The sequence below is a fragment of the Mesoplodon bidens genome, assembly GCF_964165515.1.
Source record: "Mesoplodon bidens genome assembly, chromosome: 16".
Lineage (NCBI taxonomy): Eukaryota > Metazoa > Chordata > Mammalia > Artiodactyla > Ziphiidae > Mesoplodon > Mesoplodon bidens.
Genome location: NC_138173.1, coordinates 18,630,472 through 18,644,291, shown reverse-complemented (window position 1 = coordinate 18,644,291; position 13,820 = coordinate 18,630,472). Strand labels below are relative to the sequence as shown.

At 44.6% G+C, this 13,820-nt stretch overlaps 1 protein-coding gene across 1 annotated transcript; it reads right to left on the bottom strand.

Annotated features, from left to right (window-relative positions):
- Positions 1-741: 741 nt before the first annotated feature.
- Positions 742-2,477, bottom strand: LOC308630110 (heterogeneous nuclear ribonucleoprotein A1-like). The gene has a single exon (XM_081258534.1). The coding sequence runs from the start codon at positions 2,419-2,421 to the stop codon at positions 1,459-1,461; it is 963 nt and encodes a 320-aa protein (XP_081114660.1). The 5' UTR covers positions 2,422-2,477; the 3' UTR covers positions 742-1,458.
- Between the last annotated feature and the right edge of the window lie 11,343 nt (positions 2,478-13,820).

The window sequence follows — 13,820 nt, the reverse complement described above, 5'->3', positions numbered from 1 at the left end:
AGCCTTAAGATGAAGACGTAACAACAGATGAAAAAGAGGAATCTGGGTCCTTGGTGACATCACTGAGCCACTAGATCAGACCAACCCTGAAGCTTACCCCACTATTTGCGTAGGTCAATAAACCTACTTTATTATTTAAGCCAGTTTGAATTGGGTTTTGTGGTACTTAGAACTGAACACATCCTGATACAGAAAGGCAAGGGCATTCATCCCAGATAATAGGAGCAGTGAGAGAAAAGGTAGAGAGGAATGAAACAGTACGACCCTTAGAGGAACTGCAGGCAGGTCAGTATCTGAGCATAAAACAGGAGGAGGAAGGTGTAAACAACGAAATTTGCCCAACATCAAGCCATCAGCCACTACAGTCTCCCACAGCTGTGTGTCCTGAGGGAAATTCAGGATGGAGAACAGGACACTGGCCCTAGATAGTTAAGATGCATATCAAAGGAATAATTTCAAGGAGCCCAACTCTTACATCTTCCCATACATGGAAAAGCACTAAAATCATTAACTTGAGAGGTCTGGTTTTTGTGATTAGCAATAATCTTTTGATGTTTGACTACATGGTTGTTTGTGGGGTTTTGTTGGCAATGAAAACTCCTATATATCGTGGCTCTTCTCTTACCTCTTTGAAGTAAACAGTCCCTCAGAGCTATCTGGGAGGCTGCCCTCCTGGACTATAGTCCTCAGTAAGGCCACTGAATAAAACATAATTCTCAACTTTTAGGTTGTGCATTTTTTTTGAGGGTATTAAATTGTTTATTTATTACACATGATAATGGATGATACACAAGCTTCATTCCCATCTATATCTGGTACCATAATCCAATTTAGATATATTGCATAGGATATGCCAACAATCATATATTAATAGTCAAAAAACTCCATGACTTGGCTTGGGTGACCCTTGTCACGGTGAACTCCAGGTCACAACGCAGTAACTGTCAGTTCAACTACACCAAGGTCTCGGAAGACAGTAGCTTCTCCACCAAAGCAGGTTGTAAATAAATTTTGAATGGAACCTGGCATCACCCTGAAGGAACTCTAACTTCACACTGTTGGGGTAGTGTACCAAAATGGCTTCAGAGTAGACTAACTTTACACAGCACATTTAAAAAAAAGACACATTTATTCAGCGTCATGATCAGACTATTACATTTAGCAATCAACAGCATGGGTGCAAAAAAAAAAAAAATCTACATTAAAACCCTTTGTTGGAATGCTTTATACTTTCCAAAGAACAGAAACTAAAATAACCTGTTATACAATTAGTCACAAATACAGTCCTCGAGTTTTTTTGCCCATACACATGAGTATTGTCTAAAACATGTCTTCTCTGTAGCAGCTAGGCCCTGCCACCACTGTGCTTGGCTGAGTTCACAAATCTGTTGGAGCCTGGAGCTTCCCTGTCACTTCTCTGGCTCTCCTCTCCTGCAAAGCTCTGTTTCCTGGCAGTCATCAAAACCTTCTGCCACTGCCATAGCTCCTGCTGCTGCTGGAACCACCATAGCCACCTTGGTTTCGGGGTTTGGCAAAGTATTGGCCTCCACCACCATAGGGGCCAGAACTTCTGCCTCCAAAGTTTCCTCCTTTCATGGGTCCAAAATTGGAAGACTGATTGTTGTAACTGCCAAAACCATTGTAGCTTCCACCACCTCCAAAATGGCTTCCATTGTTACCAGATCCATTATAGCCATCCCCACGGCCACCATATCCACCACCACCGCCGCTGCGACCAAAGCCACCTCGACCACTGATGTTTCCTCCATGACCAAAGCTGTCATTCCCACCAAAACCACCTCCACGACCACCACCAAAGTTTCCAGAACCACTTCGACCTCTTTGGCTGGATGAGGCGCTAGCCATCTCTCGCTTAGATAGGGCTTTCCTTTCTTCACAGTTGTGGCCATTCACAGTGTGGTATTTCTGAATGACCGTCTTGTCTACGGAGTCATGGTCATCAAAGGTTACGAAAGCAAAGCCTCTCTTTTTGCCACTGCCTCCGTCAGTTGTGATTTCAATCACTTCAATTTTCCCATACTGTTCAAAACAATCTCTTAGGTGATGTTCTACAGTGTCTTCCTTAATGCCACCAACAAAAATCTTTCTCACAGTGAAGTGGGCACCAGGTCTTTGAGAATCTTCTCTTGAGACGGCCCTCTTTGGTTCCACAATTCTTCCATCCACCTTGTGTGGCCTTGCATTCATGGCCGCATCCACCTCCTCCACAGTGGCATATGTGACAAACCCGAAGCCCCTGGAGCGTTTGGTGTTTGGATCCCTCATTACCACACAGTCTGTGAGCGTTCCCCACTGCTCAAAATGGCTCCTCAGACTCTCATCGGTTGTTTCAAAGCTCAAACCTCCGATGAAGAGCTTCCGCAGCTGTTCGGGCTCTTTGGGTGACTCTGACTTAGACATGACGGCAGTGGAGGGGGGCGGGGGAGACGTTAACGATGCTTACTCGGCGGCGTCCACGAGCAGCTAGGTTGTGCATTTTTTTTCAGTCGACAAAGGCACATAAGGAATGAGGCTGAATATGTAGACAGGAGTCAGACTACGGAGCTGTGTGCCATGCCAAACCACACTGACTCTACCCAACAGGTAGGAGGGAGGATGGAATTTTTGGCACAAAACAATAACTTGCTTCAATTTTTTAATTTTAGATAGGTCACTAGAGGATTAGAAATGGATGAGACTAGGGACTTCCCTGGTGTGTCCAGTGGGTAAGACTCCACGTTCCTTATGACAGGGGCTCAGGTTCAATCCCTGGTCAGGGAACTAGAGCCCGCACGCATGCTGCAACTAAGAAGTCCGCATGCTGCAACAAAGATCCTGCGTGCCACAACTAAGACCCGGTGCAGCCAAAATAAATTTTTTTTTTAATCTTCATTTAAAAAAAGAAATGGATGAGACTAAAGGCTGAGAAATGGATCAGGCCAGGAAAGAAATTGTGAAAACCTAAACAAAGCCAGTGAGAGTAGGTTAGGGGACAAATATAAGTGAGATTTCAGAAGTTGAGTCCACATAGCTAGGTCACCAGTTGGAAGTAAGGGGTGAGGGGGAGGGAGGAATCAGGGCTGATGCCCATCTTTCTAGCTTGAGCTACTGGCAGTCAGTGAAAGCATTCACTGAAATGGGGAATAGAGACTAATGAGTTCCATTTTTGGCATATTGAGTTTCAGGGGCTGTGGGATGTACACATGTGGTTTGGCAGGTACAGCAACATCTGTCCCACATGGTACTTTTAATTTTTTTTTTTTTTTTTTTTTTTTGCAGTACGCGGGCCTCTCACCGTTGCGGCCTCTCCCGCTGCGGAGCACAGGCTCCGGACGCGCAGGCCCAGCGGCCATGGCTCACGGGCCCAGCCACTCCGCGGCATGTGGGATCCCCCCGGACCGGGGCACGAACCCGTGTCCCCTGAATCCACAGGCGGACTCTCAACCACTGCGCCACCAGGAAAGCCCCACACGGTACTTTTAAACTTTTAAAATCAATTGCCAACATTCCTGTGATTCAATTTTTTGCATAAAAATTCAAATGTATACTTTCTCTTAAAATATCAGAAGATCTGAATAATTTGGGCCAGGATTCTCATAGGATGATGTCGGGGAGGAAGAAATTTTCCTCTACTCTTCTAGGTTTTTCTGGCTGGTCTGAGAGTTAAAGTGACATGAGACAGATTAACAAGAGAAAAATCACACAAAAGTTTAACAACATGTATACATGTGAGAGACCCAGGAAAACTGAGTAACTCACCCAAATGGCTGAAACCTCACTTTAAATACTGTTTTCAGCTAAAGACAAAAGAGGATGTTGGGGATAGTGGTTTGGGAACTTGAAGGGGAGAAAGGCAACTGACATGGAGATGAAAAAGCAAATGCCTGGTAAACAAATGTTTTCCGGAGTATGCAGGGACAGTGGGACACAGAGAGGAATTTTAACAAACAGACTTTGCTAGATTCCTCCCCGTCTACGCACCTAGGTCATCCGTATAGTTATCTACGGTGATGGTTCCCTTCACCGTAGATGGTTCCCTATCTACGGTGATGGTTCCCACCGTAGATATAGTTATCTACGGTGATGGTCCTCTATCCACATTTTTTAGGCAGTTAGGGGGAAGGTCAAAGTTTCTTCCTGAGTCCTTTGGAATTTGATTGTTTTCAGCCTGAAATAATCTGCATATCCAAGAGACATTTTGGGGTGGCAAATTTTGTTCCCCTACAGTAAATTTTTTTTAATACAGCAGGTTCTTATTAGTTATCTATTTTATACCTATTAGTGTATACATGTCAATCCCAATCTCCCAGTTCATCCCACCACCACCACCCCCTCACTCACCCCCTTGGTGTCCATACGTTTGTTCTCTACATCCCCCTACAGTAAATTTACAATGTCCTAGAGTGCTTCTATTCGCCATAATCACACCCCTCCCCGTTATCTTACACGCAGCAGGCTCTATCTGGCCTGATTTGGGATCTGAATTTGCAACCCCTCTTATCGATACAATTGATGTCAGAGAAGTAAGTATGCCATGAACGAAGTTCCCATCATTCCCAGGTGCCTCACTTTCTAGGTGCGTTTCTAGTAGCATCTGGAGCCCCTGCTACGACCAACCACTCTTTCCTTCTGTAGCTGGGCTTGAAGCTTCAACTATATCCCCAAAGGGGTGCCTGGTTTCCAGGTACCACTGCCTATAAGCTCTGAGCATTTTCCCCTTCCTTTGTCTTTTTCGCCCTTGTCCCTACCAATACCAGAGGGGTAGGCCTCCATCAGTCCAGGAAAGGAAGGGTCAGAAATGCATCAGCCTAGTCAGGGCAAACTGGGCTAAATTGGAGGAAGCTAGTTACAGCCTTCCAGATACATCTGCTTATGCAGGGCTGCCACCAGTGCTTTTATAAAATTGTAATAGAGGCAATTATGTCGCAAGTCTACTTTCTTTTCTTAGCCCCTCTTATCTGCCCCCCCACACACACACTCACATGTACATGTTCACGTGGTATCCTCCGATTGGCCAAAATTGTCCATCTACCCAAACCTCCTTCCCTGCTCTGAAATAATCTTCTCTCCCCAACTATATTACCATGTCCTTTTCTTTTTCTTTTTCTTTTTCTGCACATTCAGCCTCTCTAAACAGCTGTCTGAGTAAATTTTATTCAGACAGTAGTTGAACTTGAAAAACTCAGGCATTTGAATTGAGAAGTGAGTAAAATTGAACCCTGCTGAAGATTTTGGCATTACGAGGGAGAAGCTTCCTAAACTACATGACGAGCGGGAAATATGTGTGCACTGGGGCATCTAGAGTCAAATGCATTTCTGAGCAGTCACTGAAGAATTTATTAAGAGGTCACTCTCAGTGGGGCTCAGGAGCAAAACTGCTGAGTTCCTGACTGCTGGAGCTGTGCTGGGTATCTGCACACTGAAGCTTGGCACGCATGCACGTACTTTCTGTCTGAAAGCATGCTGTTCTCATTAGCAGTAATGTCAATGTCTGCTCATGAACACTAAGGAAATAGAAGCCCTTTACTTCCTTTCCCTGGAATTATTGCTTCCTCTCTTGGCTTTCAGAATTATAATTGAATCTTATACAGGAAAATGTGTCTTCCGCACACTGGCCACATTCATGCTTATATTTAGAACAGCCCCTCTCCTTTTCTCTATTACCCACAGTATCTTATAGCTCTTGTGTATTTTTTCTTTTTTGGCCGCACCGCGTGGCCTGCGGGATCTTAGTTCCCCAGCCAGGGATTGAACCCAGGCCCCAGCAGTGAAAGCGCGGGAGTCCCAACCACTGGACTGCCAGGGAATTCCTAGGTCTTGTGTATTTTTAAAAGGACATTGCTAACAGAACTGGTGGTGGTGATTATGTTTTGGAGATGGTAATGGTGCTGTGATTTAGCTTCATTAGCAACAATATTAAAAAATGTTAAAATAACGATAATAAAACCTAAATCCCACTGCCCTCACATATTTCCATTTTTTTCCTATAGCTTCATTCAGTGTGTCCATATTAAAGTATTTTATATTTTTTATACTCTTATTATCTTTTTTTTTTGGATAGAAAATTCTTATTTTACTTCATCAACAAAGAACGCGAGGGGACTTCCCTGGTGGCACAGTGGTTAAGAATCCGCCTGCCAATGCAGGGCACACGGGTTCAAGCCCTGGTTATGGAAGATCCCACATGCCGCGTAGCAACTAAGCCCGTGTGCCATAACTACTGAGCCTGCGCTCTAGAGCTCATGAGGCACAACTACTGAGCCTGTGTGCTACAACTACTGAAGCCTGCGCACGTAGAGCCGGTGCTCCAAGAGAAGCCGCCGCCAGAGACGTCCGCGCACCACAACGAAGAGTAGCTCCTGCTCACCGCAACTAGAGAAAGCCCACACACAGCAACGAAGACCCAACACAGCCAAAAATAAATAAAGAAATTTATAAAAAAAAAAAGAAAAAAAACAAACAAAGAAGGTGTGGATCTTTGTGAATTTTCAATGTGACAGTATTCGTATCTATTTCACTAAGAAACAGGAAATCCATGTGTGTGATGTAACCACTGCAACACGTGTCCACAGGCAGCTTCTCATATTCTTTTTCTGCTTTGTCACCACGACACTGGTGGGCGTACCTTTACTTCTTCACCGGAATGGAAATCAGGTTACCAGAAAGCTCTCAGGAGAAGCTTAAATTCTGTCTTGTTTAACAGAGGTGACTTGGAGACTCTCCAGGCTTGATTTATTTATATGGAGAGATGGAAGGGTCTAGAAAGTAGCATTCTCAACTTTGAAGGGACAAGGAGTCTGTTCCACTCTGCTGACATGAACTCCCGCCTCCCCCTGAGTGGTGGGATCACCCAGAGAGCTGGGAGAATCAGCGTCAGGCAAAAAGCCTGCTGAGCACCAGAAGAGCCGACCTCCCCATTCCAGCTCCAAACCGGCCTTCTCCTCCGGCCTTCTCCTCTGTTTATTTTTATTTTATTTTTGTGTGTGTGGTACGCGGGCCTCTCACTGTTGTGGCCTCTCCCGTGGCGGAGCACAGGCTCCGGACGCGCAGGCCCAGCGGCCATGGCTCACGGGCCCAGCCGCTCCGCGGCATGTGGGATCTTCCCGGACCGGAGCACGAACCCGTGTCCCCTGCATCAGCAGGCGGACTCTCAACCACTGCGCCACCAGGGAAGCCCCTCCTCTGTTTATTTTTGCCCTGCAGCGGCTGGTGGCTGTGACCTGGAACTGACACAGCATCATGGCGGCCGCCCGCGCATGGACTGTTGGAGACATGCAGACGCGAAGGCAGTCAGCACAGAGCTAGGTGTTTCAGCTCTTTCTTGTACTTGTCGTTTGTCTATCTCCTTTGGTAATCACTGCTGCTGTGACCTGAATAGGTCCTCATGCCAAGTGCGAACTCGACCAGTGGCTGGATCTGCAGCTCTTTCGCTTCTCTTGTTTTCAAGGACAGTTTCCCTCTGGTGCTCTAATCCCTGTGTGTCTATACTCCTATTGTCTCTTAAAAAAGGAAAATATCTGGTAGTAGGTGGTGTGGTTGGGTAATTGTGGGCGAGCTGGTCATCCTTCCCACTGTGCCTTAATCAGACTTATTCAGTTATCAATACAACATTAATCTTTACTGACTGCTGAAACTCATGGATATTACCTTAAAGAGCAATTTAAAACACCATCTCCAATGGGTGTGTTTTTTTCCACACCATCAGGAAATTAACTTAATTCTCAGAGGACACTGACCAGGTGTCCCAGCGATTTAACTCAATTCTGACACTATCTACCTGGAGATAGCCTCAGATGCCACAGGTTAGTAGCCAGGTCCCACCAGACTCACCCGTTTCAGATGCCAGTCGTATGTCCAGCTTGTTATCTGTGCTTCTGACCAACTGGCTGTAAATCGGAAGTTCCCACAAGCTCCATCTTGATTGATTTGCTAGAATGGCCCACGGAACTCAGGAAACCAGTCTACTTACTAGATTAACAGTTTATAACAAAGGATATTAAAGGATACGAATGAACAGCCAGATGAAGAGATACATAGGGTGAAGTCCCCAGTGGAAAAGCTTCGGTCCCCGTGGAGTGTAAGGCCGGAATGTAGCTGCATCCTTATTCACCAACCTGGAAGCTCTCTGAACCCCTCCCTTCGGCGTTTTTATGGCGGCTTCTTTAGGCAGGTGTGATTGATTCAATCATTGGCCATTGGCCAACCTCCAGCCCCTCTTCCCTCTCCCATCCCTGGAGGTCAGGGGGTGGGACTGAAATTTCCAACCCTCCAATCACATTCCCCTGGCAACAAGCCCCTAACCTTAGATCCTTTCCAAAAGTCACCTCATTAACATAAACTCAGGTGTGGTTGAAAGGGGTTTGTTATGAGTATCAAGGCACCTTAATTGCTCTTAACACTTAGGAAATGCCAAAGGATTTTAGGAGCTCTGTGCCCAAAATGAGAGGAAGACCAAATACAAATTTCTTATTATAAATCACAACATCACACCAACCTTCCAGGTTCTAAACAGGGAATGTAACCTTTAACTCTTTGCTTCTCAACTCTTGTGGAAAGCTCAGGTTTAAGAAATAGCATTCAGGGCTTCCCTGGTGACGCAGTGGTTAGGAGTCCGCCTGCCGATGCAGGGGACGCGGGTTCGTGCCCCGGTCCGCGAAGATCCCACATGCTACAGAGCAGCTAGGCCTGTGAGCCATGGCCGCTGAGCCTGCGCGTCCGGAGCCTGTGCTCCGCAACAGGGGTAGACCACAGCAGTGAGAGGCCCGCGTTCCACAAAAAAAAAAAAAAAAAAAAGCCTTCAGGTAGAATTTCACGAAAGCCCTAATCCAAGCATTATATTTTACTTGTCATCAAGCAAGTGCCTGAGTATGCTGCCTAACTTTGACTAAAATCTACTGTGTTAAGCTCTTAGTGTACTTCAAAGGATGTTGTTAGAATTGGTCATATCAAATCTCAAAACAAGAAGTATTAATGGAAATATGTGAAAATGTGTGTTATCTCAAAAATCAAAGAAAGTCGAACAGTGAGATGACTATTTTTGCTTTTCAGATGAGCAAAAAAAAAAAATTTTTTTTTTTAATAGAGAATGAATTAAGGCAACCACAAGTGGTTTGGTCTGGCTGGAGTGTCAAGTGTGACACCAGAAATAACCAGAGGTAGTCAGAGACCCAATCTCTTCATTCATGCGTGCGTTCAACAAATATTTATTAAGGTCGTACTATGTGTCAGGCATGGGGATAGAAGATGAGGACACAGTGGTCCGCAAAAATAGACACGGTCCCTGCTCTGGTAGAGATTACAGTCTGGTGGGATAGGTAGACATCAATCAAATAATTACACTAATTAATGTAGTGTACACATTAACCCTGACTAATTAACGCAGTCAGGGTTGGGTGTTATGCCACAGGGACCACTAGGTGTCCCCATATCCATTCACTCCATCTATAGGAACAGATCTCCAGGTTCACTGCCAGGCATATGGCAACCAAAATAAAGGCTAATTTTCCCAGCTTCCCTTTCAGCTAGGTGTGGCCACGTGACCAACTTCTGATCAGTAAAAGGTGAGTAAAAGTAATAATTGGAACTCCTGAGTCATACACTTAAAAGGAGTGGTTGTGCCCTCCCTTCCCTCCTTCTCCCTTCCACCGGCTGGAATGTGAGATGGTAGTGAATCGTCTTAGAGCAGGCTGGTAAGCAACAATCTAGAGATGTCAATGCAACAGGCAGAAGGATCCTGGGCTCCCGACAGAACAGAGCCTCCAGACAAGTCCTCAGCTACTTAGGCACACAGTGTATTTTGAGCGAAAAATAAACTTCTATCGCATTAATGTCACCAGAATCTCTGTTTCAGCAGCAGATCCATGTCCTATCTAATACATATTCTAAAAAGAAGAGTGTTCCCTGAGGAGACACAGTAAAGGGTCATGACTTATGCTTATTTGAAGAGTTGAGGTGAGAGCTTAGATTGATGGATGGGTGGACTTAACCAGCTGGCGTGGGGTGGGTAGGAGTGGCCTGGGGGAGGCTTGTTTAAAAAACTGAAAGAAGGGCTTCCCTGGTGGCGCAGTGGTTGAGCGTCCGCCTGCCGATGCAGGGAACGCGGGTTCGCGCCCTGGTCTGGGAGGATCCCACATGCCGCGGAGTGGCTGGGCCCGTGAGCCATGGCCGCTGAGCCTGCGCGTCCGGAGCCTGTGCTCCGCAGCGGGAGAGGCCGCAGCGGTGAGAGGCCCGCGTACCACAAAAAAAAAAAAAAAAAAAAAAAAACTGAAAGAAGACCACTGTAGCTGTAGAGCATAGAGGGAAAATGTATACGAATGATGGTGGGAGCTGGCACTGGGTTTGAAGGGCTTGAAAGCTGTATCAGAGATGTCAATCTTTAGTCTGAGAACAGTGGGAAACCATTAAAACATTCTAAGCAGGAGAATAAGATGATCAGATTTGTGTTTCAAACACATTGCTGTAGCTGGGATTAATGTTAAGCTTATGTTTGGATAATACTGCAGTAGTTGAGGGAATTCCCTGGTGGTCCAGTGGTTAGGACTCTGCACTTTCACTGCCATGGCCTGAGTTCAATCCCTGGTCAGGGAACTAAGATCCCTCAAGTGGTGCGGGGCAGCCAAAAAAAGAAAAAAAAAATTGCAGTGGTTGAGAGAGAAATTATGGTGCCTTTTCCTAGTGTTGCAACACCTGTGAGCCCAGGGCAAGACTGTTCATGGCAGCGTTGTTGTTTGTAATAGACAACATGAACAAGCTACAACTGCTTGCAGTAACAGTGAAAGAGTCTCACAAACATCCTGCTGATCCAAAAAAGAAAAAAGACAGAGGTAAAAGAACACATGCAGGGCTTCCCTGGTGGCACAGTGGTTGAGAATCTGCCTGCTGATGCAGGGGACACGGGTTCGAGCCCTGGTCTGGGAGGATCCCATATGCCGGGGAGCAACTAGGCCCGTGGGCCACAACTACTGAGCCTGCGCGTCTGGAGCCTGTGCTCTGCAACAAGAGAGGCCACGATAGTGAGGCCCGCGTACCGCGATGAAGAGTGGCCCCCGCTTGCCACAACTAGAGAAAGCCCTCACACAGAAACGAAGACCCAACACAACAAAAATAAATAAATTAATAAATTCCTACACCCAACATCTAAAAAAAAAAAACTATTAATAAAAGAACACATGCAGTATAATTTCATTCATATGGTTCAAAAACAAGCAAAACTAGTCTACATCAACTCTAAGGTGCCACTAATTGTAAAACACACCATTATTTTATATGATTGTATTTATATTTTATACTTCCTCTTCTAGGAAAGAAAAAACGTGCTGCCAATTAAACCTTGACAAGCCATCATCATAAGCATGTCTCCACTTCAGATACGCTCAAATATAAAAAAGAGAACTTCTTGGATTCACTAAAGTGAGATATATCGTCTAGTGATTCATCATACATAGGTGGTAAAACTAAAAAGAAAAGTAAAAACATTATCACAGAAATCAGGATAGTGGTTACTTCTTGGAGAGAGGGCTGGTTTTGTAAACAAGGAAGGGCACACAGGAGTGGAGAGGGTTCTGGAGAGCAACAGTGTTGAATTTCTCAACCTAGGGAGTAGTTTATGATCATTCCTTAAACTGTGTACAGATTTTGTACATTTTTTTGCATGTCTGCTGTATCTCACAAGCAAGCAAGCAAGAAAAAGACCTAGAAGAGTGGTTTGAAAGATGGAGAAGTAGAACTATAGAGAGAGATGTGATAGGTGGGAAGGGGTGAGGACAAAGAATCTGAGGCTGCAGAGTGACGGGAAGGTAAGCGGGGACAAGCCTAGGAGAAGGAAGACCAGTTAAGCAGAGAGAGAGATCTAAGCCTGGCCTAGGTAGCAGCCTGAGAATAGAAGCAAGAGAGCAAATGGGAAACACGCCTGAGATATAAAATAACCTGGACTTGGATCTGACTCGATACTTTGGTTGATTGAATTATCTTGATTATAATCCTCATAGCCATCATTTGTGGGGAGATCACTGCATCTCAGGCACTGGCGCTTTACATGCACTCTGCTGGTAATCCTCACCATCACCTGAGCCGGTAAATATTATTATCAGCCGTATTTTAGAGTGGAAAATGGAGGCATAAATCACACAGTTCGTGGCTGAGCCAGGATGCAAAGCCAGGCCTGACCAGTACACCCAGCATTTATTTACCAGTTGCCTGTCACTGGACTCAGGTAGCAGAATAGCTTTTCTCTTGTGTCTTGTGCACAAAGATTGTGTTACTGGGCACTATGCTTTACCCAACATTCGAAACGAGGCAAGCAACTTGATCCACTGAGATCTTCTTCCATCCTTCAGTCACTCCATGCTGAGTCTTTCTACTGTTTCTAGTGGAGAAGGGCTCCTGGGTCGGCCTCTGGGCTCACCCATAATTTATGGGGTCAGAAGCACAGTGTGAGGGACAGGGTCCGCCATGCCTCTTTGGCTGTGTAAAGAGGTCAAATGGTAAATTACAACTAATAAATCTAGATTTAGTTTAAGCCATGATATATAAGCAATAGTGGGTGTTTTAGAATGCGTGGTCAAAATCAAAACTACAATGAGGTACCACATCACACCAGTCAGAATGGCTATCACTAAAAAGTCTACAAATAACAAATGCTGGAGAGGCTATGGAGAAAAGGGAGCCCTCTTACACTGTTGATGGGAATGTATATTGGTGCAGCCACTATGAAAAACAGTATGGAGGTTCCTCAGAAAACTAAAAATAGAACTACAATATGATCCAGCAATCCCACTCCTGGGCATATACCCAGACAAAATACATGCATTTCTGTGTTCATAGCAGCACTGTTTACAATAGCCAAGACATGGAAACAACCTAAATGTCCATCGACAGATGAATGGATAAAGATGTGGTACATATATACAATGGAATATTACTCAGCCATCAAAAAGAATGAAATAATGCCCTTTGCATCAACAAGGATGGACCTAGAGTTTATCATAATATGTGAAGTAAGTCAGAAAGAGAAAGACAAAGACCATATATCACTTTTATGCGGAACCTAAGATACAACACAAATCAACATATCTACAAAGTAAAAACAGATTCACGTATATAGAGAACAGACTTGTGGTTGCTAAGGGGGAAGGAGGCAGAGAGGAGGGGAGGATTGGAGTTTGGAATTAGCAGAGGCAAACTATTATATATAGGACAGATTAACAACGAGGTGTCCTACTGTATATTTAGCACTGGGAACTATATTCAATATCCTGTGACAAACCATAATGGAAAAGAATATGAAAAAGAATATATATATGTATAACTGAGTCACTTTTTTCTATAGAAGAAATTAATACAACATTGTAAATCAACTATACTTTGATAAAATTTTTAAAGTAAAATAAAAATAGAATGCATGGTTATAGACAGTGGATATTCCTTAAAACGGGAAAAATAAAGTGCTTATCTCAAAAAAAAAAATAGAAGTCAAATGATGTTGTTTGAACCCTCTGATTCTATGCTGTTGTTCCTGGGGGCTTATTAAGGATGGGAACTGGTTCAGGAAACAGGTTCTTCCATTAAATTAGAACAAAATCTTTTCCTGTAGAAAATCCCCAAAGGATGAGTGGATCAGGAAACGTGCTCACCTCCCCCAAAAGGCCATAAAGATAAAAAGTTCTAATAAACAACAAACACACAAACAGCCATGTAGGAAAGGAGATGGGGGATTGCTGAAAGAAAAGGGGAAGGATGACAAAGGCAAATTCATAATTTGCCCTTCACGATTTAGCAAAGCCTGCTCCAAGAATAGCCTGACTTTCTTAGTAAAGCTTTCC